Source organism: Nerophis ophidion, linkage group LG27, assembly GCF_033978795.1.
Source record: "Nerophis ophidion isolate RoL-2023_Sa linkage group LG27, RoL_Noph_v1.0, whole genome shotgun sequence".
NCBI lineage: Eukaryota > Metazoa > Chordata > Actinopteri > Syngnathiformes > Syngnathidae > Nerophis > Nerophis ophidion.
In genome coordinates, this window is record NC_084637.1 from 18,700,237 (window position 1) to 18,727,522 (window position 27,286).

At 37.1% G+C, this 27,286-nt stretch overlaps 1 protein-coding gene across 1 annotated transcript in view; it reads left to right on the forward strand.

The window, feature by feature from the left end:
• mtor (mechanistic target of rapamycin kinase) overlaps nt 1-27,286 on the forward strand; it is a 294,825-nt gene that overhangs the window by 197,578 nt on the left and 69,961 nt on the right. The window contains exons 31-34 of the mRNA XM_061889707.1: nt 6,130-6,230; nt 7,797-7,912; nt 22,069-22,146; nt 26,816-26,923. Of these exons, the coding sequence (XP_061745691.1) occupies nt 6,130-6,230; nt 7,797-7,912; nt 22,069-22,146; nt 26,816-26,923 (403 nt within the window). The remainder of the gene's footprint in view (nt 1-6,129; nt 6,231-7,796; nt 7,913-22,068; nt 22,147-26,815; nt 26,924-27,286) is intronic.

Genomic DNA, 27,286 nt, shown 5'->3' on the forward strand with positions numbered 1-27,286 from the left:
AGCGGGAATCGAACCTGCAACCCTCAAGTTGCTGGCACGGCCACTCTACCAACCGAGCTATACCGCCCATCACACATGGGACGGTTTAGTAAGTAAGAATTGTTTTAGTTATATTGGAACACATACAAACCTTGCTTGGAGTGATGAAAAGATGAGTAAAAACGCTGTGGGAGACTAGAAGACTAAATGACACTTGTACTTCCGGTTGAGAGCACTAAACAAAAGGACACCACAGCACCCACAGCGAGCGAACTTGTGCAAAAAATGGCGCCTTAGCACAAACAACAAAACACTTTTTCCAGTGTTTTTGCGTGTGTTTGATGAAAATATTTGCGAGTAAAATTCCATAAATAAGCCGCACCGTTTAGTAAGCCGCAGACTTCAAAGCGTTGGAAAAAAGTGGCGGCTTATAGTCTATAATTTACGGTACTTGTGTCAATTATTGTTTGTTGTTGTAAATTCAGAACGGGACTTAGATTGAAAAAGATTTTTCAGTGCTTCCTTCCAGGACCCTATAGGCATGTGTACTTTGTACTCCTCTGCTTGCATGCTCTTGAGCCAGGCAGATGGGGAATGGCTTTACTTCACTTCCAAGCCCGCCTTAGGCTTTTCTCTGGTTTGAGGATTTGACTTGCAAGTTGGCGCCAGCAGACTTCCTGCTTGAGAAGATGGCTGGGTTTGATCTCCTGAAGGACAGCACTGAGCGTTCTTCATGTGTCGCTCTGCAGGTGCAAACTCTGCTCTGTCAGAAAGATACCATGCTGCAGTGATTGAGATAAATACAATCAACTGTTTGCCAGCACAAAAGTCATCTTGAATCCATTATTGTGTAAAATGCTATTATGGAAATAACTTCTCATGCTTTTATCGTTTGTTTGTTTTTAACATTTGAATCAATGTTTCTCTCAGAACCCAATCGGCAAATGTTCAGGTCCAATAAACATTTCTATAGTTGCTGCATAGTCATGCAAACACTCCAGCTTTAACTGTGAAACAGATGAGAAGCGAGGTCACCATGGTTACTGCCTTTTATTGGACACAGAGGAAAACACAGACGGGACACCGAGGGGAACATGCAATTATTTTGTTGTCTGTCAGAGAGATCAGTAGGAACCAGAAGATAGCTGTGCATTTATATATATGTTTATGTATATATGTAAATGTCTATATATGTATTTAAATGCATATATACATCCATTTTATATCGCTTGTCCGTCTCGGGGTCGCAGCGGTGCTGGAGCCTATCCCAGCTGCATTCGAGCAAAGGGCAGGGTACACCCTGAACAAGTCGCAAGTCGCCACCTCATTGCATGTAAAATATATGTATGTGTGTATTTTCATATATATATATATATATATATATATATATATATATATATATATATATATATATATATATATATATATATATATATATATATATAATATACAGTTGTGATCAAAATTATTCAACCGCCACACAGTTTTGGTGTTTTAGCAAGTTGGACGTTTATTCCGTATTTTGTTTATAGTCATATCAAATAAAGATGTGTCAAATAGACAAATGCAACTTAAATTGTAACACTGTATTTTACAAAATACCAAAAAAGGACATGTTTGTTAATATCTCATTGACAAAATTATTCAACCCCCTAGTTACATGCATCTTTAGTACTTAGTAGAACACCCTTTGGCAGTGATTACATCCTTCAAACGTGATACATAACCGGACACAAGCTTCTTGCAACGATCTACAAGTATTTTAGCCCATTCCTCTTGGGCAAAGGCCTCCAGTTCATTCATATTCTTGGGCTTGCGTGCTGCAACTGCCTTCTTCAAGTCCCACCACAGGTTTTCTATAGGATATAGGTCTGGTGACTGTGAAGGCCACTCCAGAGTCTTCCAGCCCTTCTTCTGCAACCACTCTGATGTTGATTTGGAGGTATGCTTGGGATCGTTGTCCTGTTGGAAAGTCCAACGTCTCCCAAGCCTCAGCTTTGTCACTGACTTCATGACATTTGCAGCTAATATATCCTTGTAGGAAATATAATTCATAATGGCTTGAACGCGCTGGAAATTCCCGGTACCTGAGGCAGAGGCAGAGAAACAACCCCAGAGAATGATTGACCCCCCACCATGCTAACAATAGGAAAGGTGTTTTTCTCTTTGTAAGCTTCATTTTTAATCCTCCAGACATAACGTTGATTCATAGGCCCAAAGAGTTCCAGTTTTGTCTCATCACTCCGTAGAACAGTTTCCCAAAACCTTTGGGGTTTGTCCAGATGATTTTGGCATTCTGGAGTCTATTTTTCTTGTTCCTGGTAGTCAGAAGTGGGGTGCACCTGGGAGTTCTGGCATGGAGGCCTTCATCTCGTAGTGCGCGCCTTATTGTCTGGGACGAAAACTGCGTTCCCCCCTCTGCAATGTCCTGTTGTAGTTCCTCAGCTGTTACCCAGGGGTTTCTCACCACTGTACGCTTCAAATAGCAGTTGCACACAGCATCCTCTTTCTACCATGCCCAGGTAGTGTTTCCACTGTGCCTTTAGATTTAAACTTGCGAATTATGCTCCCAACTGTGTCTCTTGGAATGTGTAATGTCTTTGCTATTTTCTTATATCCATATCCTTTCTTATGGAGAGAAGTTACCTCCTCTCTTGACTTCTTTGACCACTCCCTGGACTTCACCATGTTACAAATACACCATTGACCATCTACAAGAAGCTGAGCATTACAGTCTTTTCAAATCAGTTCAATTGTTGCTCGTTATGGTTCTAATCACATCTACAGGTGTTTTCAACACCTGATTGAAAAGACCTTATTCAAATTCTGTTCTTAAGAGTTATGATCTTCAAGTGGTTGAATAATTTTGTCAATGAGAATTTAAGAGAAATGACAGTGTTTGGTATGTTACAAAATATAATGTAATACAAGTTGCATTTGTCTATTTCATGCATCTTTGTTTGATATGACTATAAACAAAATACGGAATAAATGTCCAACTTGCTAAAAAAACAAAATTGTGTGGGGGTTGAATAATTTTGATCACAACTCTGTATGTATATATATATATATATATATATATATATATATATATATATATATATATATATATATATATATATATATATATATATATATATATATACAGTGGGGCAAAAAAGTATTTAATCAGCCACCAATTGTGCAAGTTCTCCCACTTAAAATGATGACAGAGGTCTGTAATTTTCATCATATGTACACTTCAACTGTGAGAGACAAAATGTGAAAAAAAATCCAGGAATTCACATTGTAGGAATTTTAAAGAATTTATTTGTAAATTATGGTGGAAAATAAGTATTTGGTACACCATTCAAAGCTCTCACTGATGGAAGGAGGTTTTGGCTCAAAATCTCACGATACATGGCCCCATTCATTCTTTCCTTAACACGGATCAATCGTCCTGTCCCCTTAGCAGAAAAACAGCCCCAAAGCATAATGTTTCCACCCTCATGCTTCACAGTAGGTTTGGTGTTCTTGGGATGCATCTCAGTATTCTTCTTCCTCCAAACACGACGAGTTGAGTTTATACCAAAAAGTTCTATTTTGGTGTCATCTGACCACATGACATTCTCCCAATCCTTTACTGTATCATCCATGTATCCATTTTGGTATAAACTCAACTCATCGTTGAGTTGTATATTGTATGTGTATATATACATGTATATTTGTGTTATATGTTTATATATGTGTGTATATCATCATGTAAATGTTTGTGTGTACATACGCATATATACATGTATATGTGTATATATACAAATATGTACGTGTGTATATATTTATATACACACAAGTACATGTGTGTATATATTTATATATATATATACATATATATGTACATATATATTTATGTCTGTGTATACATACATATATATTTACGCATATATACACGTACATGTGTATATAAACAAATATATCCATCCATCCATCTTCCTCCGCTTATCCGAGGTCGGGTCGCGGGGGCAACAACCCAAGCAGGGAAACCCAGACTTCCCTTTCCCCAGCCACTTCGTCTAGCTCTTCCCGGGGGATCCCGAGGCGTTCCCAGGCCAGCCGGGAGACATAGTCTTCCCAACGTGTCCTGGGTCTTCGCCGTGGCCTCCTACCGGTTGGACGTGCCCTAAACACCTCCCTAGGGAGGCGTTCGGGTGGTATCCTGACCAGATGCCCGAACCACCTCATCTGGCTCCTCTCGATGTGAAGGAGCAGCGGCTTTACTTTGAGTTCCTCCCGGATGGCAGAGCTTCTCACCCTATCTCTAAGGGAGAGCCCCGCCACACGGCGGAGGAAACTCATTTCGGCCGCTTGTACCCGTGATCTTATCCTTTCAGTCATGACCCAAAGCTCATGACCATAGGTGAGGATGGGAACGTAGATCGACCGGTAAATTGAGAGCTTTGCCTTCCGGCTCAGCTCCTTCTTCACCACAACGGATCGGTACAACGTCCGCATTACTGAAGACGCAGCACCGATCCGCCTGTCGATCTCACGATCCACTCTTCCCTCACTCGTGAACAAGACTCCTAGGTACTTGAACTCCTCCACTTGGGGCAGTGTCTCCTCCCCAAATATATACATGTTACATGTGTGTATATACAAACCCCGTTTCCATATGAGTTGGGAAATTGTGTTAGAGGTAAATAAAAACAGAATACAATGATTTGCAAATCCTTTTCAACCCATATTCAATTGAATGCACTACAAAGACAAGATATTTGATGTTCAAACTCATAAACTTTTTTTTTTTTTTGCGAATAATAATTAACTTAGAATTTCTTGGCTGCAACACGTGCCAAAGTAGTTGGGAAAGGGCATGTTCACCACCGTGTTATATCATCTTTTCTTTTAACAACACTCAATAAACGTTTCGAAACCGAGGAAACTAATTTTTGAAGCTTTGAAAGTGGACTTTTTTTCCTATTCTATTTTCATTTAGAGCTTCAGTAGAAGCATTTAAGTCTCACCTTAAAACTCATTTGTATACTCTAGCCTTTAAATAGACTCCCTTTTTAGACCAGTTGATCTGCCGTTTCTTTTCCTTTTCTTCTATGTCCCACTCTCCTTTGTGGAGGGAGTCCGGTCCGATCCGGTGGCCATGTACTGCTCGCCTGTGTATCGGCTGGGGACATCTCTGCGCTGCTGATCCGCCTCCGCTTGGGATGGTTTCCTGCTGGCTCCGCTTTGAACGGGACTCTCGCTGCTGTGTTGGATCCGCTTTGGACTGGACTCTCGCGACTGTGTTGGATCCATTATGGATTGAACTTTCACAGTATCTTGTTAGACCCGCTCGACATCCATTGCTTTCCTCCTCTCCAAGGTTCTCATAGTCATCATTGTCACCGACGTCCCACTGGGTCATTATTGTCACCGATGTCCCACTGGGTGTGAGTTTTCCTTGCCCTTATGTGGGCCTACCGAGGATGTCGTAGTGGTTTGTGCAGCCCTTTGAGACACTAGTGATTTAGGGCTATATAAGTAAACATTGATTGATTGATTGATTCAGTCGTTCAACAGTCTGGGGTCTCCGCTGTCGTATTTCATGCTTCATAAAGCGTCACACTTTTTCGATGGGAGACAGGTCTGGAAAGTACCCGCACTCTTTTTTTACGAAGCCACGCTGTTGTAACACGTGCTGAATGTGGCTTGGCATTGTCTTGCTGAAATAAGCAGGGGCGTCCATGAAAAAGACGGCGCTTAGATGGCAGCATATGTTGTTCCAAAACCTGTATGTACTTTTAAGCATTAATGGTGCCTTCACACATGGGTACGTTACCCATGCCTTGGGCACTAATGCACCCCCATACCATCACAGATGCTGGCTTTTGAACTTTGCGTCGATAACAGTCAGGAGAGTTTGCTTCCTCTTTGGTCCGGATGACAGTGTAAAACAGCTTTTTGGTCAATATTAACTAGTATCAAATAAGTATAGTTGCATATTTTTACACATACAAAGAAGAAGCCTTTTAGAAAGTGTCCAGTAACAATTGTGTCCGCATCTTTCAAACTACTAGGTCATCAAATAATGATTGTGACTGCTAGCTGTCACTAAAAGAACAATTGCCTCTCCACTTCAACTTAAAGACATCATGAATTCATTGTGTTGTCTTCCTGCAGGGGGCAGTTACACCAGCAGTGCTGTGAGGAGTGGACGCTAGTGAGTGAAGAAACCCAGGCCAAGATGGCGCGCATGGCCGCTGCAGCCGCATGGGGTCTTGGTAAGTCCACTTCATCTTTGTGGTGTGACGGTGCGTCTGTACGCAGCTGGCTTTTAACGACACATTTTGATATAGGAAGGGAACACAGTGCACATTTTTTTCTGGATTCATAGTTTTCAAAAATCATATGGGTGGATTAAAGAAAAAAAACTTATTGTTTTTCAAATTTAGAATCAAGAAGATTTAAAGACAATGACTAATCAGACAGAAGGTGCTTTTCTTACCTGTTTTGAAAACGTTCCATTATAATTATTACAGCTAATAATACATTGCCACAATTGTGAACAATGTAGTCCGAATGGAATCGTCACCCCAGAAATGGTTTTGAACAAAAATTCACGCCTCTACATTTGTCCCAACTAACCCTCATCGGGGACCGGGACAAGGGACCAGGTCTAGGTCTCATCTTGCTGAGTGAAGCATCCTTGTGTGAGCAGCGTGGGTAAAGTCTTTCCCAAGGACACAACAGCGGAGACTTTACTTACTAAGAAATAAAAATGACATAATGTATCATAGTTTTCCTTTTAGCAGTAAGACTTTGAACAGTCTGTTATAATGATTGTAATTTCAGTGCTGTTAAGTTTTTAAATCACATTAGTCACACTTGTTAATTGTAGTTAATCACAGTACATTACTTGGTTGCATAATTTAAACTTACTTGAAAAAGACACCAATATTGGTTGATCTGTTATTAATGCAAGTATTTTTTTAAACTGTGTAGCTGACTGCATGTAAAGTATATATAAATAACTATGTATAACTATATATAACTATAGATATAAATATATATATATATATATATATATATATATATATATATATATATATACACACACACAGTATATATAAGGGGCGGCGTGGCGCAGTGGAAGAGTGGCCGTGCGCGACCCGAGGATCCCTGGTTTAATCCCCACGTAGTACCAACCCCGTCACGTCCGCTGTATCCTGAGCAAGACACTTAACCCTTGCTCCTGATAGGTGCTGGTTAGCGCCTTGCATGGCAGCTCCCTCCATCACTGTGTGAATGTGTGTGTGAATGGGTAAATGTGGAAGTAGTGTCAAAGCGCTTTGAGTACCTTGAAGGTAGAAAAACGCTATACAAGTACAACCCATTTATCATTTATTTATATATATATATATATATATATATATATATATATATACATTGGGGTACACCCTGGACAAGTCACCACCTCATCGCAGGGCCAACACATATAGACAGACACCATTGACACTCACATTCACACACTAGGGCCAATTTAGTGTTGCCAATCAACCTATCCCCAGGGGCATGTTTTTGGAAGTGGGAGGAAGTTGGAGTACCCGAAGGGAACCCACGCAGTTACGGGGAGAACGTACAAACTCCACACAGAAAGATCCCAAGCGCAGGATTCAACCCAGGACAACTCAGGACCCTCCTATTGTGACGCAGATGCACTAACCCCTCTTCCACCGTACTGCCTATTGTTAAAACATATGATATTATTTAATATGAAGACAATACAGTCTTGAGCATGTCATGTTTGTTGTCCATGTGCTTTCTTACATGATAGTTTTCCCTTACAGGGCACTGGGACAGCATGGAAGAATATACCTGCATGATCCCCAGGGACACCCACGACGGCGCCTTCTATAGGGCGGTGCTGGCGCTGCATCAGGATCTGTTCTCACTGGCCCAGCAGGTACGTGGTCTTAAATGCACCCAAGGGAGCGGACCTTCACCCTCCCCCGCCCCGTTCACCGGCTATTTCTGTAGAAAAGCTCTCATAAAGACATGCCTTGACAATATGCTGTAGTTTCACACAGGTCTGGAATGAGCATTAGTGCATGAAGCTCATGGTAAAGATCTGTATCCCAGACCCAGGTCCTCATAAAAGATATGTTGGACTATAATGGGACCCTTGAAGGATTATGGAACTCAGCTTCACACAATTAACTTTCTTCCTGCTTGAAAGTTAGTCACTCCAAGATTTTTTGTGATTTTTGAGGCCTAAAATCTCTGAATTCGCAGCATCTTTTTTAGAAAGTTGCAGCAAAAGTTGCAATTTTTTTAGCCTTAATTTTTCTATTTTCATGAATCAACTTAAGGGACAAGAGGTAGGAAATGGATGGATGGAATTTATGATTTATAATCCTGCCTAGAAGTCAGTCGTTCCAGGATTTTGCAGGTTTTTTGTGATTGTTGAGTTCTAAAATCCCTGAATTCGCAGCATCTTTTTCAGAAAGTTGCAGCGAAACTTGCAATGTTTTGAGTTAAAAAAAATGTTCGTTAACATTAAATTAACTTATGATTTTATGATGCTGCCTAAAAGTCAGTCTCTACAGGATTTTTTGTGATTTTTTTTTTAGGCCTAAAATTTCCTGAATTTGCAGCATCTTTTTCAGAAAGTTGAGAAAAAAGTTGCAATGTTTTGAGCCTTAATTTTTTTATTTTCATAAATCAACTTATGATTTTATGATCCTGCACAAAAGTCAGTCCCTCCAGGATTTTGTAGGTTTTTGTGATTGTTGAGGCCTATAGTCCCTGAATTTGCAGCATCTTGTTCAAAAAGTTGCAGAATAAGTTGCAATGTTTTGAGTTGTCATTTTTTTTTACATCATTAAATCAATTTAGGATTTTATGATTCTGCCTAAAAGTCAGTCTTTCCAGGATTTTTTGTAATTATTGAGGCCTAAATGGCCTGAATTTGCAGAATCTTGTTCACAAAGTTCCCGCAAAAGTTGCAATATTTTGAGTCTTAATTTTTTTCGATAACAATAAATCAACTTATGATTTAAGATTCCCCCTAAAAGTCAATCTCTCCAGGATTTTGCAGGTTTTTTGTAATTGTTGAGGCATAACATTCCTGAATTTGCTGCATCTTGTTCAAAAAGTTGCAGCATAAGTTGCAATGATTGGAGTCTTTATTTTTTTTAATATCATTAAATCAACGTATGATTTTATGATCCTGCCTAAAAATCTAACCCTCCAGGATTTTGCATTTTCTTTTGTGATTGTTGAGACCTAAAATCCCTGAATTCGCAGCATTATTTTTAGAAAATTGTTGCAAAAGTCGCAATGTTTTGAGTCTTAATTTTTTTCAATAATCATTAAATCAACTTATGATTTTTTAATCCTGTTCAAAAGTCAGTCCCTCCAGGATTTTGCTATCTTTTTTGTGATTGTCATAATCACAAAAAGCATATTTTTCAGAAAATTGTGGCAAAAGTTGCAATTTTTTTAGTCTTAATTTTTTTCAATATCATTAAAACAACTTATGATTTGGTCAGTCTCTCCAGGATGTTGCAATATTTTTTGTGATTGACCTAAAATCTCTGAATTCGCAGAATCTTTTTCAGAAAGTTCTGGCAAAAGTTGCAATGTTTTGAGTCTTATTTTTTTCCATTAACATTAAATCAAATTGTGATTTTATGATCATGTCTAGGATGATGTTTGATAAGACAGTATCGCGTTCTAGTCCATTATCGAATCTCCTTATCGAACCGATTCCTTATCGATTCTCTTATCAAATCCAGATAGGCTGTTGTATATGGAAAAAAACACAATATTTGGTTTAAAAAAAAGCTCACTTTTAATTTATAGGAAAAATAAATATTGACTGTTGTTACCCCATAAAAAAATAATTAATAAATAAATATTGACTGTTGTTACCCAACTTATATTACGTTGGATTTTTCAGAAAAACAAATATATACAGTGACACAAAAACAACCTGTCTCTGTGATCATTATAGGTGTATAAATAATACTATAGTGGTAAATAAAATCAGTCCCTTGGGCACAAAACTGAATATAATACAGCTCTCCAAAAAGTGCACTTCAGCTGCCATTGGAACATCCTTCTGGGGTCCATCAGTGTGGCCTCCTCCAGGAATGACTGCACGTCCTTGTCCTGGAGGGAAACTGAGGGACAGACACACCTTAGAATAAAGGGGGAAATTAGCTGAATGTGAAGATTAGGGTGTCTGTTATTAAGTCTTTGGCATTAGTATGTGGAATTAAGTGATGGAATGGATTAAGTAATGAAGTTAAACATTGTACTGATATGATCCACTTAAAGAGGTTGTTTATAATAATAGTGCTTACAAAGTACAAAGAATTATGAGAAATACTCTCAAACTTATTGAAAATAAGATATTTTTCATCTCAGTGTATCAATAATGACATAATTAATTAATCACATATTACAAAACTGTAGTATATACTAATTCACAGATGTGATTGCATAGTAAAAAGGTCAGTAAATGATGTATACATTTGTAAACGTTCTGAAGTGGGAAAGGGGTAGGATTAAAAAAGCTTTACTTCTTCCTACCCCTTTTTGGACATGATGTAAAGTGAAATGATATGAAACTGTGATGTGTTATGCTGTAAGTGTGTTCATGTACGAAATATACTAAAGAAAAAAAGAAAGCACTAGATTGTTAGACAGACCTGCAAACTCTGGAATGGTGTAGGCTACAAGATAACGTTAACGTTTTCAGACATACAAAAAGGCTAACGTTAACATTACCGTTAGTCACTGACTATGCTTAGGTAACATTAGTCTAGCTAACATTACTACAGTCCTGGTTGACATAAGAGGTAACGTTATTTTAGCCTAAAGGCTGAAAGTGAGCAAATATGGAAATTAACCGGCAACAGTTAACGTCAGTTACTCACCGGCACTATCACTGGAACTGGGGTCGCATGTTGAAGCAGAGGAAGATGGGCGTGCTTGGTCATCTCTGTCACTGCTTCTCCACGTGATGAAGACACGCCACGGTTCTCGAACGTTCAAGTTATGTACGACCTGAACATGTTTCAACATGCTTGTTGTACTTCCCCCTTACATGAGAGCGAAGCCTGGCAATAATTGCATATTGCCGTTTCCTCGTCGTATATTTTTGTGCCTTAAAGCATTTTTTCCGGTCCATTATTTTTGCTGCTTTCTGTATCTGCCGCCGAATGACTGAGCTACGTCATTTCCTGTGATGTTCCACAGGGCATTTCCTGTGGGACAGGATTCGTTCACAGAGATTTGAATAAAGGATCAACTAATTTTCTCTACTATAGTGGCCTCGATAACGGAAACCGGTTCTCAAAAAGGTATTCGAGTCCATGGAATCGGTTCTTTTCTTATAGAACAACCGGGAGAACCGGTTTAGAACATCATCTCTAATCATCTCCCGTCCAAAGGCAAAACCTAGTAACTCACTTCTAGCTGATTTTGAGAAAACAAAGGAAAACCAATCTATCTTGATGCTGTCTTACAAAGATTTACAAAGTCATCAAACGTATAGATGTTTTCTTGAGCTTTCATTTTCTTGCCGATTGAGCCATGGATTGAATCTGCTCTCATGAACGTGTGCCCTTTCTCCAGATATTTTATCACAATCTCGGGTGGGCCCCATTCTGCGTTTGCACATCGGGCAAGAGCCGTGTACACCGTCCAGTTTTTATTTTGACCTCCACAGTTATCTACCCAAAAGAGTATGCAAGGGGAAGACTCAAGAACAATACATTTAATGAAGGTGCTTGCAACATCCTGGGCCAATCTTCCAAATATCCCATCGTCCCATAATATCACATAATCAGGTTGACCGTCGGCCCCCATTCGTGCAAATGTCTAATTAAAGCGATTGGTCCCTTGAGATACTAGGTTTTTCTGTTGTATCTACGCGGTTATGTGGTAGTTGCTAGGTCCTGCCATGAGCGTAACAGCTTACTTACAGAACAATTTACAATATCGCATACATTAATGTAAAGCATATCACCTAGGAAATCCAAAATGATTATCCGCTCAGTTTTGACCAAAATTGAGTTACTGGGTCTTGCCTTTGGACGGGAGTCATGCCTAAAGGATTTTTTGGTGATTGTTGAGGCCTAAAAGGCCTAAATTTGCAGCATCTTGTTTAGAAAGTTGTGGTAAAAGTTGCCATTTTTTGTAGCTTTTTATTTTTCGATAACATTAAATCAACTTATGATTTTATGATCCTGCCTAAAAGTCCGACCCTGCAGGATCTTGCAGTTTTTTTGTGATTGTTGAGGCCTATAAAAGACCTAGCTAAGAAAAGACCCCTGTATTTGCAGACAAATGCAACTGTTTTCTTATAATGTCACCCAGGAAGGTTTTTACACATTCCACTTGAATGCATGTGGTTTGTTTGCAGAAGACTTGCTGATACTTTCATTTAAAATTCTCTCAGGAGTGAAAGTTGTCAGCAAGCATAGACGTAGGCATCCATCTTATCACCAGGCTGTCCAAAGTGTGGCCACAGCTTCATTTTAAAGGCTTATGGCACTTTTTTTTTTTTAAACAGAAAGTGGAAGTGATCTAGAGCAGTGGTTCTCAAATGGGGGTACGTGTACCCCTGGCGGTACTTGAAGGTATGCCAAGCGAGATTTTTTTTTAAATATTCTAAAAATAGAAACAACTAAAAAATCCTTTATAAATATATTTATTGAATAACATTTCAACAAAATATGAATGTAAGTTCATAAACTGTGAAAAGAAATGCAACAATGCAATATTCAGTGTTGACAGCGAGATTTTTTGTGGACATGTTCCATAAATATTGATGTCAAACATTTCTTTTTTTGAGAAGAAATGTTTAGAATGAAGTTCATGAATCCAGATGGATCTCTGTTGCAATCCCCAAAGAGGGCACTTTAAGTTGAGAATTACTTCTATGTGTAGAAATCTTTATTTACAATTAAATCACTTGTTTATTTTTCAACAAGTTTTTTATTTTTATATCTTTTTTTCCAAATAGTTCAAGAAAGATCGCTTCAAATGAGCAATATTTTGCACTGTTATACAATTTATTAAATCAGAGACTGATGACATAGTGCTGTATTTTACTTCTCTATCTCTTTTTTTCAACCAAAAAAGCTTTGCTCTGATTAGAGGGTACTTGAATTAAAAAAATGTTCACAGGGGGTACATCACTGAAAAAAGTTTGAGGACCACTGATTTAGAGTATTGAAAGACTTATTTTTAACACTTTTATAAGTGGCGACCTTTACTCTGATTGTTTTAATCATACTGATTTAAAATCAATGTTATGAATTATTGACCGATTTAAGACTCCAATGATGCCACATTAGATATTCCACTTTATTTTCTGGGGGGGGGGGGGAATACTCAATATTTTGTGTTCTTGCCTTAAAAAGTTCCGTTCAGTTATTTGGAACATGCATACGATGCATTGTGATGCATCACACAATTCCACTTGTTTCATTACAGCACGGCCGAAAAGGAGTAGGAAGAAGCAGAGTTTATTTAATCCTACCCCTTTTCATACCATAGCATTTTTATCCAATTTCCTTGTTCTCTAACAGAACAGTGAACAAATAAATAATATACCACAGTAAGCATAAATAATGAAAAAAAAAAAAAGGTTTCAAGATTTTAATCAAAAAACAACGTTTTCTATAACAAAAAGAGCGTAACACATTAAAAACAACTTAATATCAGGAAATAGATCTGAAATGGATCTACAGATATTATAAAGTTAAATAAAGTTAAAGTACCAATGATTGTCACACACACACTAGGTGTGGTGAAATTTGTCCTCTGCATTTGACCCATCCCCTTGATCCCCCCCTGGGAAGTGAGGGGAGCAGTGGGCAGCAGCGGTGCCGCGCCCGGAAATCATTTATGGTGATTTAACCCCCAATTCCAACCCTTGATGCTGAGTGCCAATGATAGTCTTACCCACACACCTGGTGTGGTGAAATTACCCTCTGCATTTGACCCATCCCCTTGCTCACCCCCTGGGAGGTGAGGGGAGCAGCGAGCAGCAGCGGTGGCCGCGCCCGGAAATCATTTTTGGTGATTTAATCCCCAATTACAACCCTTGAACCTGAGTGCCAATCAGGGAGTTAATTTTTATAGTCTTTGGTATGACTCGGCCGGGGTTTGGACTCACAACCTTCCGATCTCAGGGCGGACACTCTAGCCACTACGCCACTGAGCAGGTGTAGCAGTGAAAGTAGGAACAACAATACTAGTTGACTTGTTTTTAAGGGTCTTTTTTGGATCTTAAACGTTCACCAAAAGGAGGGATATTTATATGTTAAGTTTGTAGCAGTTAAAGTACAACAGTGTGTCTGTAAAATGAAGTTGCCTGATTAACCTAAGTGTGTGCTGGATTATTTATTGTGATCACTGACTTAAAAAACAATATACAGCTTTAGAAAATGTTCCGTGTTGTGTTGTTGTGGCGTAGTACAGCGTGACCCGCCAGGCGGCGTCCGTCGTGACCCAGCTGCGATGATGTCACTACCGACGCTCCTAGCGCACGCGAGCGTGACCAATGGTCAACACCTGCTGCTCCTATTTCCCCTCCTTCATCCGCCGCATCTCCTCTCCCCTGCGTGGCCAGAGAGTGGATCCAGGTGTGGCCGCCTTGAATAGTGAGGGATGAGAAGCAGATGGAGCTTAGTCCTTGACATGAGCTCAGTCCTTTCTTCCGGATGTTTCTCCTAATCCTCGCGCTTACCGTATACTTCTTTTGATTTGGCCTCTGTCCTTTACCTCCTACGTGCAGACGTCCCACAATGCACCTCGGTGTCTGCGGACAACGCTTTACACTGTCCATGGAAGGTGATATATGCCAGTCAACATTTTCAATATATTATTAAAAAATGGATTAAAAGAGCAAATGAGTGAGAAAAAGTTGCAATATTGTCAATAATAACATAAAAGTTTTTATTTTTTTTTTTTTAACTGTTGACCCATTTCAGGCTCTAATTACTTCACATCAAATATTCCACTTTATCTCCTCCCTTTTGGAGAGATTTTTAAAAAACATGGAGTGTTTTATCACTTTTATGCAGATGACTGCCAAATTTATATGCCAATTTCAAAAGGCCACGGCCCCCTGACACCCCTTCTCAACTGTCTATGTGACGTCAAGGCTTGGTTAGCACAGAATTTTTAATAATGAATGAGTGAAAAACGGAAATTTCAGTTTTTGGTCCGGCCCTCACTGACTTGGGACCATTGCAAAATTATGTGCGTCCCAAGGTCACCAGCCTTGGCGTCACTATAGATAGCGATTTTAAACTTGACAAACAAGTCAAGGGCGTTTTAAAATCATGTTTTTATCACCTTCGTCTTTTAGTAAAGGTTAAACCGTTTTTATCTTTTAACCTTTTTGAACAAGTCGTGCATGCTTTTATTTCAAGTCGCCTGGACTACTGCAATGCACTTTATGCTGGCATTAGCCAAAAAGCTGTCTCCCGGTTGCAGTTAGTCCAGAACGCGGAAGCACGACTTTTAACCGGGGCCAGGAAACGCCAGCATATAACCCCAATTCTTCATAGTTTGCACTGGCTCCCTGTTCATTTTAGAATTGATTTTAAAACATTGCTGTTTGTTTTTAAATCTTTACATGGACTGGCACCTCAATATATCTTGGACCTCATCCAAATTTACACTCCTGCGCACGCTCTGAGGTCCGAGAGCCCGTTCCAGCTCGTGGTGCCCAAGACCAGACTTAAAACCAGGGGAGACAGGGCCTTCTCTGTGGTCGGCCCTAAGTTCTGGAACACTCTGCCCCTCCATGTTCAAACTGCTTCCACAGTGGAGTGTTTTAAGTCTCGTCTTAAGACCACTTTAATTCTTTGGCTTTTAACACTATGTGAGTTGTGTGGTCCTCTGTTCTCTGTTGTCCTCTGTGTTTTTTATACACTTTGATTTCTATTTTACTGTTTTAATTGATTTTACCCTTTACAATTGTTTTTAATCATATTTATTTTTATATTGTTTTTATATTGGTTTTATATTTATTTATTTTTTGTTTTTATTCAGTCATTGGTGGAGCATAATATTGTTTTTTAATATTGTTTTTAACATGGCTGTGCAGCACTTCGGAAACGTTCTTGTTGTTTAAATGTGCTATATAAATAAAGTGGATTGGATAAAATATTTTTGGGGAAAATGTTGCATATTGCAATTAAAAAAAAAAGTTTTCCATGAAAAAAAGTGCATTAAAAAACATACAAAAAAAATTGAAATTTGCTTTAAGCCATGAAATTTAAACAAAAGTATGACCCATTTTTAATAATTTCATGATTGGGACCCTTTTTGATCCCCAAGAATTTTAGTGGTATTTAATTATTTTTTTAACTGTAATTGTTCAGGAAATAACAATTAATTAAAATAAGTGTTAGTGAATTATTATTCTATTCAAGGTTCCAATTACTTCACATCAAAATATTCCATTTTGGAATATTTTGGGGGGAAATATTTATATTGCTATAAAAAAAACAAGTTTTCCATGACAAAATGAGCATAAAACAAACCCAAACCCCCACCCCCAAAAAAACATTAAAAAAAAAACTCTATAACAATAATCTAGTATTTTAAGCCGAGAAAGTAAAACAAAGTTGAAAAAAAATATATATATATGACTCTTTTAAACAATTTTATGAGTGAAACCCTTTTTGATCCCCAAGAATTTTCGTGTGATTTTTTTTTTTTTAACTGTCATTGTTAAGGAAATAATAATTGATTAAAATCAGTGTAATGAATTATTAACCTATTCAAGGTTCCAATTACTTCACATCAAACATTCCATTTTTGAATATTTTGGGGGAAAATATTGTATAGTCCATGACAAAATGCGCATAAAACAAACCCTAACCCTAACCCAAATTAAAAAAACATTAAATTAAACCTATGACCATCTATAACAATGATCTAGTGTTTTAAGCAATGAAAGTAAAACAAAGCTGAAATAAATATATGTAAATATGACTCTTTAACAATTTTTTGAGTGAGATCCTTTTGGATCATCAATAATTTTAGTGGTATTTACTCATTTTTTTAACTGACATTGTTAAGGAAATAATAATTAATTAAAATCAGTGTTCCATCCATCCATCCATTTTCTACCGCTTATTCCTTTTGGTGCCCATCTGAGCTACAATCGAGCAGAAGGCGGAGTACACCCTGGACAAGTTGCCACCTCATCAAAGTAAAATCAGTGTTATGAATTAACCTATTCAAGATTCCAATTACTTTACATCAAATTATCCATTTTAGAATATTTTGGGGGAAAATATTGTATATTGCAATAAAATAAAAAAACAAGTTTTCCATGACAACATGCGCATAAAACAAACCCTCACCCCTCAAAAAAACCATTAAAAAAAACTATAAACATCGAATAAATCTGAGAATGATCTAGTGTTTTAAGCCGTGAAAGTCAAACAAAGTTGAAACAAAAATACATATGACTCTTTTTAACAATCTTATGGGTGGTACCCTTTTTGATCCCCAATAATTTTAGTGGTATACTTTGTTTAACTGTCCCCAAGAATTTTTGTGAGATTTTGTCAAATAATAACTAATTAAAATCGATATTATGAGTTTTTGACTAATTCAAGGCTCCAATTACTTCACATCAAATATTCCACTTTGGAATATTTTGGGGGAAAATGTTGCATATTTTGTGTGTTTGCCATAATAAACATAATTTTTAAACTGTCCAAAATCAATGTTGTTATGAATTATTGACCTTTTCAAGGCTCTAATTACTTCACATCAAATATTACACTTTGGATTATTTTTTGGGTAAATATTGTATATTGCAAAAAAAGAAGTTTTCCATGACAATATGTGCATAAAACACACAAAAAAAAACATTAAAAAAGTTGTAATCAACGAATTAATCTGAAAATGATCTAGTGTTTTAACCTGTGAAAGTAAACTGATTCTTTTTTCATTTTTTTTTTAACTGTCATTGTTAAGAACATGGCAGCACGGTGGAAGAGGGATTAGTGCGTCTGCCTCACAATACAAAGTTCCCGAGTAGTCCTGGGTTCAGTCTCGGGCTCAGGATCCTTCTGTGTGGAGTTTGCATGTCCACCCCGTGTCTGCGTGGGTTCCCTCCAGGTACTCTGGCTTCCTCCCACCTCCAAAGACATGCACCTGGGGATAGGTTGATTGGCAACACTAAATTGGCCCTAGTGTGTGAATTCGAGTGTGAATGTTGTCTGTCTATCTGTGTTGGCCCTGCGATGAGGTGGCGACTTGTCCAGGGTGTACACCGCCTTCCGCCCGATTGTAGCTGAGATAGGCACCAGCGCCCCCAACGGGAATAGGCGGTAGGACATGGATGGATGGATGTTAACAAAATAATAATGAATTAAAATACGTGTTATGAATTATTGACATATTTAAGGCTCCAATTACTTCACATCAAATATTACACTTTGAAATATTTTTGGGTGTGTAATTTACACACACACACTACCTTGTGTTAGTCCACTGCTGTGTGTATAATGTGCACACACACAACCTTGTGTTAGTCCACTGCTGTGTGCATAATGTACATGCACACACACACTATCTTGTGTTAGTCCACTGCTGTGTATAATGTACACACACACACACACACACACTACATTGTGTTAGTCCACTGCTGTGTGTATAATGTACACGCACACACACACACTACCTTGTGTTAGTCCACTGCTGTGTGTATAATGTACACACACACACTACCTTGTGTTAGTCCACTGCTGTGTGTATAATGTACACACACACACACACTCACACGCACTACCTCGTGTTAGTCCACTGCTGTGTGTATAATGTACGCACACACACTACCTTGTGTTAGTCCACTTTTGTGTATAATGTACACACACACACACTACCTTGTGTTAATCCACTTCTGTGTATAATGTACACGCACACACTACCTTGTGTTAGTCCACTGCTGCGTGTATAATGTACACACACATACAAATACTACCTTGTGTTAGTCCACTACTGTATGTATAATACACACACACATACACACACTACCTTGTGTTAGTCCACTACTGTGTGTATAATACACACACACACACAGACACACACACACATGTGTTAGTCCACTGCTGTGTGTTTAATGTACACATACACACACTACCTTGTGTTAGTCCACTTTTGTGTATAATGTACACGCACACACTACCTTGTGTTAGTCCACTGCTATGTGTATAATGTACACACACATACACACACTACCTTGTGTTAGTCCACTACTGTGTGTATAATATACACACACATACACACACTACCTTGTATTAGTCCCCTACTGTGTGTATAATATGCACACACGCTACATTGTGTTAGTCCACTGCTGTGTGTATAATGTGCACACACAGTATTTATTCAGACATGTAAGAAGTCAACCTCGTTGTAACCTCTACCCACAATCCCCTGCTGCTGTGGTGCAGGCCTGCATAGGTGTTTTGGCACGCCTTTTCTTTCCCCGTGGAACAATAATTACTGCTCTTAAGCAGTCCTCCTCACACATTCAACTTTGCACTAATAACAGCTTATTATGAGTGTTATAAGTAAGAAACTGGTGTGAGTTTGCAATATCTGGCAGCCGTTGTTATTGTGTTGTCTCAAGTAGACTTTGGTATAGAGTAGAGCAGGGACTTAAGCCTTTTCCAGGTCAGGCGCCTCCAAACTAACAGAAAAGTACTGTATTTTCTGGACTATAGGGCGCCACACCCAGAAAATGTGAAAATAACTTATATTTTTCCGTATTTAAGTGGCACCGGACTATAAGCTGCATATATGTAGGTTGTGAAATTAGTTATTTACACATAAATGTTTATTTAAATACACAATTTTTTTCCTAACAGTGTCTGAAACGTGCGCAAGCTAGTTCTCCAATCAGCTAAACAAACTCAATAACTTCACCGTGACGTTTTGGTGAAATTACTGAGGGATTTTGTGAAAGTGAAACAATACAAAAATAATGCCTTTGTAAGTTAATAATACCAAAACAGACACACATGAAGCTGTTAGCATATTAGCTAATGCTGGATCACATTACGATAGCACGTACAAATATGCATGAAAACACTCCTACAGACATCACACATGGAACGCTTTAGTAAGTAAGAATTGTTTTAGTTATATTTTAAAACTTACAAACGTTGCTTGGAGTGACGAATGAAGAATCTATACCAGTAAAAACGCTAGGGATGGCTGGAAGACGGAACGGCACTTGCAGTTCCGGTTCAAAGCTCATTCTAACCAGGGGGACAATGCAGCACCTGCAGTGAGCAAACTCGTCCAAAAGGGGGTGCCATAGGACAAATAATAACACGCCTATTTGGCAGGGCTGTGAATCTTTGGGCATCTCATGGTTCCAATTCGATTCTTGATTCAAAACGGTTCTTGATTCAAAATCAATATTTTTTTAATAACATTGGGTGCCAGTTCTATGATAAACTACATTCCTCCATAAAATAGATAAACAGCTCTAATACATTACTTTATTACTTAAAATAAATGTGCTATACTACTAGAATAAAATCTACCCAAACATTTAATGAATACAAATAAGGCAACAAGAGAAGTATATTTTCTTAAGTAAATGTCTACAACAGATATAGATCATCTACATCAACATGATGATTTGTCTGAGTGGTTGCACAGCACAGATTTTAAAATGTTTTGAATCATTACAAATAACAATCGCAAAAAATTCGGAAATCAATGTTTTCATTGTCTTATTATTTGTTTTAAAAGTATTTGCATTATGATTGTCAGCAAATAAAGATTGATAATTAGCTGCACTGTTTTGTAGGCCACAGGGTTCAAAGCGTAGGGGGGGAAAAAGTAGCGGTTTATAGTCTGGACTTGACAGTGCATCCTGTATAAAGTGAATTTGGTCCTAAAGGTGACATATAGTAAGAATACAGTCAAGCATATTTAAATATATATTTTTTATGTTATCCCTGCAATTGTATCACAAATAGAAATGTCATTAAATTGACATTAAAAAAATGTGGCCAACCTCGCAAGTTTATAATAGAAAGTTGATAATATTAGAGTATTCATGTTAGCATCGAAGACCACTAGCGATTAAAAAGTACCAATGATTGTCACACACACACACTAGGTGTGGTGAGATTACCCTATGCATTTGACCCATCCCCTTGATCACCCCCTGGGAGGTGAGGGGAGCAGTGAGCAGCAGCGATGGTCGCGCCCGGGAATCATTTTTGGTGATTTAACCCTCAATTCCAACCCTTGATGCTGAGTGCCAAGCAGGGAGGACATGGGTCCCATTTTTATAGCGCTTTAGTCCCCCGCTAACGATTAGCTCGCTAGTTGCCAGCTCGTGTTCGTTGCAAGCTCCAGTAGTGTTTAGAATAGAATAGAAAGTACTTTATTGATCCCTGGGGCAGATTCAGCACCACAGTTCGCTCACAATACATAATAAACACTTGGGTATTGTTTACATGTGAATAATATAAATACAGCGTATTATACAGCATTATTCACGTGTGAATAACATAAATAGTCTATTATACAACATTATTCACATGTGAATAATATAGTCTATTATACAACATTATTCACATGTGACTAATATAAATAGTCTATTATACAACATTATTCACATGTGAAAAATATAAATACAGTCTATTATACAGCATTATTCACATCTAAATAACATAAATACAGTCTATTATACTACATTATTCACATGTGAATAACATAAATACTGTTTCACTATACTGTTGTTATTGACCAGTAACGCTAGACCTTCATGACCGGTTCATTGGAAAAAAACATGTTTTTATCAAGATGGAGAAGTGGAGGAAAAGGTTGAAGTTGATGTTGTGCAGCGTTGCATGAAGTGACGTAGCGTCCATGTTGTTTGATTCTTCCCAGCACGTTTATTTCAAACTACTGTACTTTTTGACCAGCGCCCTATGACCTCGCTCTCACTCACTTGGGAAGTTTGTAGCCTGACAACAGACATGTCTGCACCTCGATGTACTTTTATCATGTATTCTCACAGTAACAAAATGTTTTGTTCCGCAGTGCATCGACAAGGCCAGAGACCTGCTGGATGCCGAGCTGACGGCCATGGCAGGAGAGAGCTACAGTCGAGCCTACGGGGTGAGTGCAAACTTGTTTGATATGCTTGCAGGTCGCCCACAGCCACGACCACCACATTCATGTTCTAACGGCATTTTGAGAAATACTCTTGACAAATTAAAACACATCAAAGAGCAAACGGGTGGAATATAATGAGAAAATGTTGAAATGTTGACTCTAATAACACAGAGCTGTCATTAAAACTGGCATTGTTCAAAAATACTAATGAATCAAAATCAATGTTGTTGTGAATTATTGACATATTTAAGGCTCCAATTACTTCACATCAAATATTACACTTTAACATATTTATGTGGGAATATTGTGCACATTTTTGGGTGTTTGCCATTAACACCCAATGACAAAAACTGCATAAAACAAACATACAAAAAAAAAACATGAAAATAATAAAACATTATAATCGATTTGAAGTTCATCTAGATATTTAAATGTTAAAAAAAATAAAATTGTGTGGGACCCTTTTGGATCCCCCAAAATTTGTGGGATTTTAATTTTTTTTTAACTCATCAATAAAACAAAAGAACAATGAATCAAAATCAATGTTGTTATGAATTATAGATATATTTAGGGCTCCAATTACTTCACATCTAATATTACACTTTAACATATTTATTGGGGAATATATGGAACATTTTTGGGTGTTTGCCATTAACACTTAATTTTACATGACAAAAACTGCATAAAACAAAAAAAACTAAAAATAATAAAACAATTATAATCAAAAGATAGATTTGAAGTTCATCTAGAGATTTAAATGTTCCAAAAAGAAATTTGCAACATTGCTCAAAAAATGATATTGAATCAAAATTAATGTTGTTACAACAAAAAAAACCTCAAAAAATGTGTAATCGAACAATAGATCTGAAGTTTTAAGCGTTAAAAGTAAAACAAAGTTAAAAAAAAAAAAAGTATGACCTATTTTTAACACTTTTATGAGTACTGACCCAAGATTTTTAGCGTGATATTTGTATACTGTCATTGCTCAAAAAATAATATTGAATCAAAATTAATGTTGTTAAAACAAAAAAAACTTTAAAAACCCCAAAAACTTATAATCGATCGATAGATCTGAAGTTTTAAGCAATGAATGTAAAACAAAGTTTTTAAAAAAAAGTATGACCTATTTTTAACACTTTTATGAGTAAGGAAGTACCCTTTTGGATCCCCAAGAATGTTTGCGTGATTTTTTTTAAACCGTCATTGTTCAAAACATAATTATGAATCAAAATTAATGTTGTTACAACAAAACAAAAAAAAAATGTTTAAAAACCTCAAAATTATAATTAATGAATAAATGTGAAGTTGATCTAGAGACTTAAGCGTTGGAAGTAAAAGAAAAAAAAGGATATCCTATTTTTAACACTTTTATGAGTGGAGACTTTTGAATCCCTAATCATTTTAGTGGGATTTTTTTTTTTTACTGTCATTGCTCAAAACATAATGATGAATCAATGTTATGAATTATTGACATATTTAAGGCTCCGATTATTTCACATCAAATATTATACTTTGAACATTTTTTGAGGAAAATGTTGCATATTTTGTGGGTTTGCGTTATGAAAAAAATATCATAAATAATTAAAAGATAGATCTGAAGTTGATCAAGAGAATTAAGTGTTGAAAGTAAAAAAAGAAAAAGTTTGACTTATTTCTTTTAATGTGATTTTTTTTGTTCCAAAAAATATAATTAATCAAAATCAATGTAGTTATGAATTTTTGAAATTTTTAAGGCTCCGATCACTTCACATCAAATATTACACTTGGAAATATTTTCTGAGGAAACCGTTGCATATTTTGTGACTTTGCCTTATCAAGAAGAAGTTTTCTTTGGCATAAAGGCCATGAAACCAACAAAAACACAAACAAATGAATATATAATATAATCAACAGATAGATCTCAAGGTTATCAAGAGAATTAAGCGTTAAAAGTGAACACAAAAATACTTTAATGAGTGGGACCCTTTTTTGTCCCCAAGAAGTTTAGTGGGACAACATAGCTCGGTTGGTAGAGTGGCCGTGCCAGCAACTTGAAAGGGTTGCAGGTTCGATTCCCGCTTCCGCCATTCTAGTCACTGCCGTTGTGTCCTTGGGCAAGACACTTTACCCACCTGCTCCCAGTGCCACCCACACTGGTTTAAATATAACTTAGATATTGGGTTTCACTATGTAAAGCGCTTTGAGTCACTAGAGAAAAGCGCTATATAAATATAATTCACTTCATTATGCGCTTGATTTATTGACATAAGGCTCCTATTGCTTCACAGCAAATATTCCATTCTAAAAATATTGGGGTAAATATTGTGTATTTTGTGCTTGCGAAAAAAGGGCATGAAATAAAACAAAACAATAAGAAATACAAACACAAACTTATAATTGAAAGGTTAATCTGAAGTTGATCCCTCAGACTTGAGCGTTGAAAGTAAACCAAAGTATGACCTATTTTTAAAACTTTTATGAGTGCAGACCCCAAAATTTTAGTGTGATGTTTTATACTGTCATTGCTAAAAAAATAATGTCAAGTATATCAAAATTAATGTTGTTACAACAAAAAAATTTAAAAAAAAAAACAAAAACGTATAATCGATCGATAGATCTGAAGTTTCAAGCATTGAAAGTATGACCTATTTTTAATACTTTTATGAGTAAGGACCCTTTTGGATCCCCATTAATATTTGCGTGTTTTTTTTCTTTTGTACAGTCATTGCTCAACAATTGTTAATGAATCAAAATCAATGTTGTTATGAATTATTGACATATTTAAGGCTCCAATTACTTCACATCAAATATCACGCTTTGAACATTTTTTGAGGAAAATGTTGCATATTTTGTGATTGCTATATAAAAAATGTGTTTTCTTTGCCAAAAAGGCCATGAATAATTAACAGATGGATCTGAAGTTAATCAACAAAATTAAGTGTTGAAAGTAAAAAAAATAAAAAAGGTTTGACTTACTTTTTTAAAGAGTGGGAGGACCCTTTTGGGTCCCTAAAAAATGTATTGTGATTATTTATTTTTTTGCTCAAAAATTATGATAAATCCAAATCAATGTAGTTATGAATTATTGACATATTTAAGGCCCCAATTACTTCACATCAAGTAATACACTTTGAAATATTTTTTGAGGAAAATGTTGCATATTTTGTGAGTTTGCCTTATAAAGAAGAAGTTTTCTTTGACATAAAAACCATAAAACAAACAAAAACACAAACAAATTAATATATATTATAATTAACAGATACATCTCACATTGATCAAGAGAATTAAGAGTTGAAAGTAAACAACAACAAAAAAAGTTAGATTTATTTTTAATAATTTTATGAGTCAGACCCTTTTTGATCCCCAAGAAGTTCATTGGGATTTTATGCTCAAAAAAAATTTATGAATTCAAATCAATGTTGTTATGAATTTTTGACATATTTAAGGTTCCAATTACTTCACATCAAATTTTACACTTTGAAAATGTTTTAAAGGAAAATATTGCATATTTTGTGTGATTGCCATAAAAACAGGGTTTTGACAAAAAGGGCATGAATTATAAAAATTAATAACTTTATATTGACAGATTTGAAATTGATCTAGAGATTTAAGTGCTGGGCTTCATGGTGGCAGAGGGGTTAGTGCGTCTGGCTCACAATACAAAGGTCCTGCAGTCCTCGGTTCAATTCAAGGCTCAGGATCTTTCTGTGTGGAGTTTGCATGTTCTCCCCGTGAATGCGTGGGTTCCCTCTGGGTACTCCGGCTTCCTCCCACTTCCAAAGACATGCACCTGGGGATAGGTTGATTGGCAACACTAAATTGGCCCTAGTGTGTGAATGTGAGTGTGAATGTTGTCTGTCTATCTGTGTTGGCCCTGCGATGAGGTGGCGACTTGTCCAGGGTGTACCCCGCTTTCCGCCCGATTGTAGCTGAGATAGGCGCCAGCGCCCCCCGCAACCCTGAAAGGGAATAAGCGGTAGGAAATGGATGGATTTAAGTGCTGAATGTAAAAAAAAGTGACTTATTTTTACAACTTTTATGAGTGCGGCCTTTTTGGGTCACAAGTAATTTTAGTGGGATTTTTTTGCTAAAAAAAAAATAATAATAAATCCAAATTAATATTATGAATTATCAACCTACTCAAGGTTCCAATGAGTAGCATCCTTAATCCTAATTGGGCCTTTATTTAGATGATTTGTGTCCATGTAAACATGGCTACTGAAAGGCTATATACAAACAAATATTCAATTTTTTTGTATATTTTTGAGGAAAGTATTGCATTTTTTGTGTTTTCGCCAAATAAAAAACTAAGTTTTCTTTGACAAAAAAGGCATAAAGAAGCAAAAATAAATGTAAAAAACAAACAAACAAAAAAGAATGATCCTTAATCATATTAGTGGGATTTTTCTTTAAAACTGTTATTGCTAAAACAATAATAGTGACTCAAAATCAATGCTGTTATGAATTATTGACATAATTATGGCTCCAATTACATTTATTTTGTGTTCGCTATATCAACAGTTAGTTTTCTTTGACAAAAAAGGCATAAAACATACAAAGAAAACATACAAACTTAAAAAAAAAAACTTATAGTACTGCATGTAGGAGTAAATGTAGTACTGCATGTAGTACACAGGTGTAGTAGTACACATGTGTAGTAGTACATGTAGTAGTAACGCGGTTTTGTTCCCAGGCCATGGTGTCGTGCCAGATGTTGTCAGAGCTGGAGGAGGTGATCCAGTACAAGCTGGTGCCCGAGAGGAGGGACATCATCAGGGAGACCTGGTGGGAGAGGCTGCAGGTAAACACCCACTCACCTGTGGAACATTTAACATGTGGGAGAGGCTGCAGGTAAACACCCACTCACCTGTGGAACATTTAACATGTGGGAGAGGCTGCAGGTAAACACCCACTCACCTGTGGAACATTTAACATGTGGGAGAGGCTGCAGGTAAACACCCTCTCACCTGTGGAACATTTAACATGTGGGAGAGGCTGCAGGTAAACACCCACTCACCTGTGGAAGAGTCAACATAAACATTAGAATACTGTCCTCATATCGTGACAATGCATCGTGACACTTTTTTTTACCTCAAATTTGACGCGACACAACGCCCTCGCTTACGGCTAACGTCCCTCCACAGTCCAAAGCTTATTTTAAATG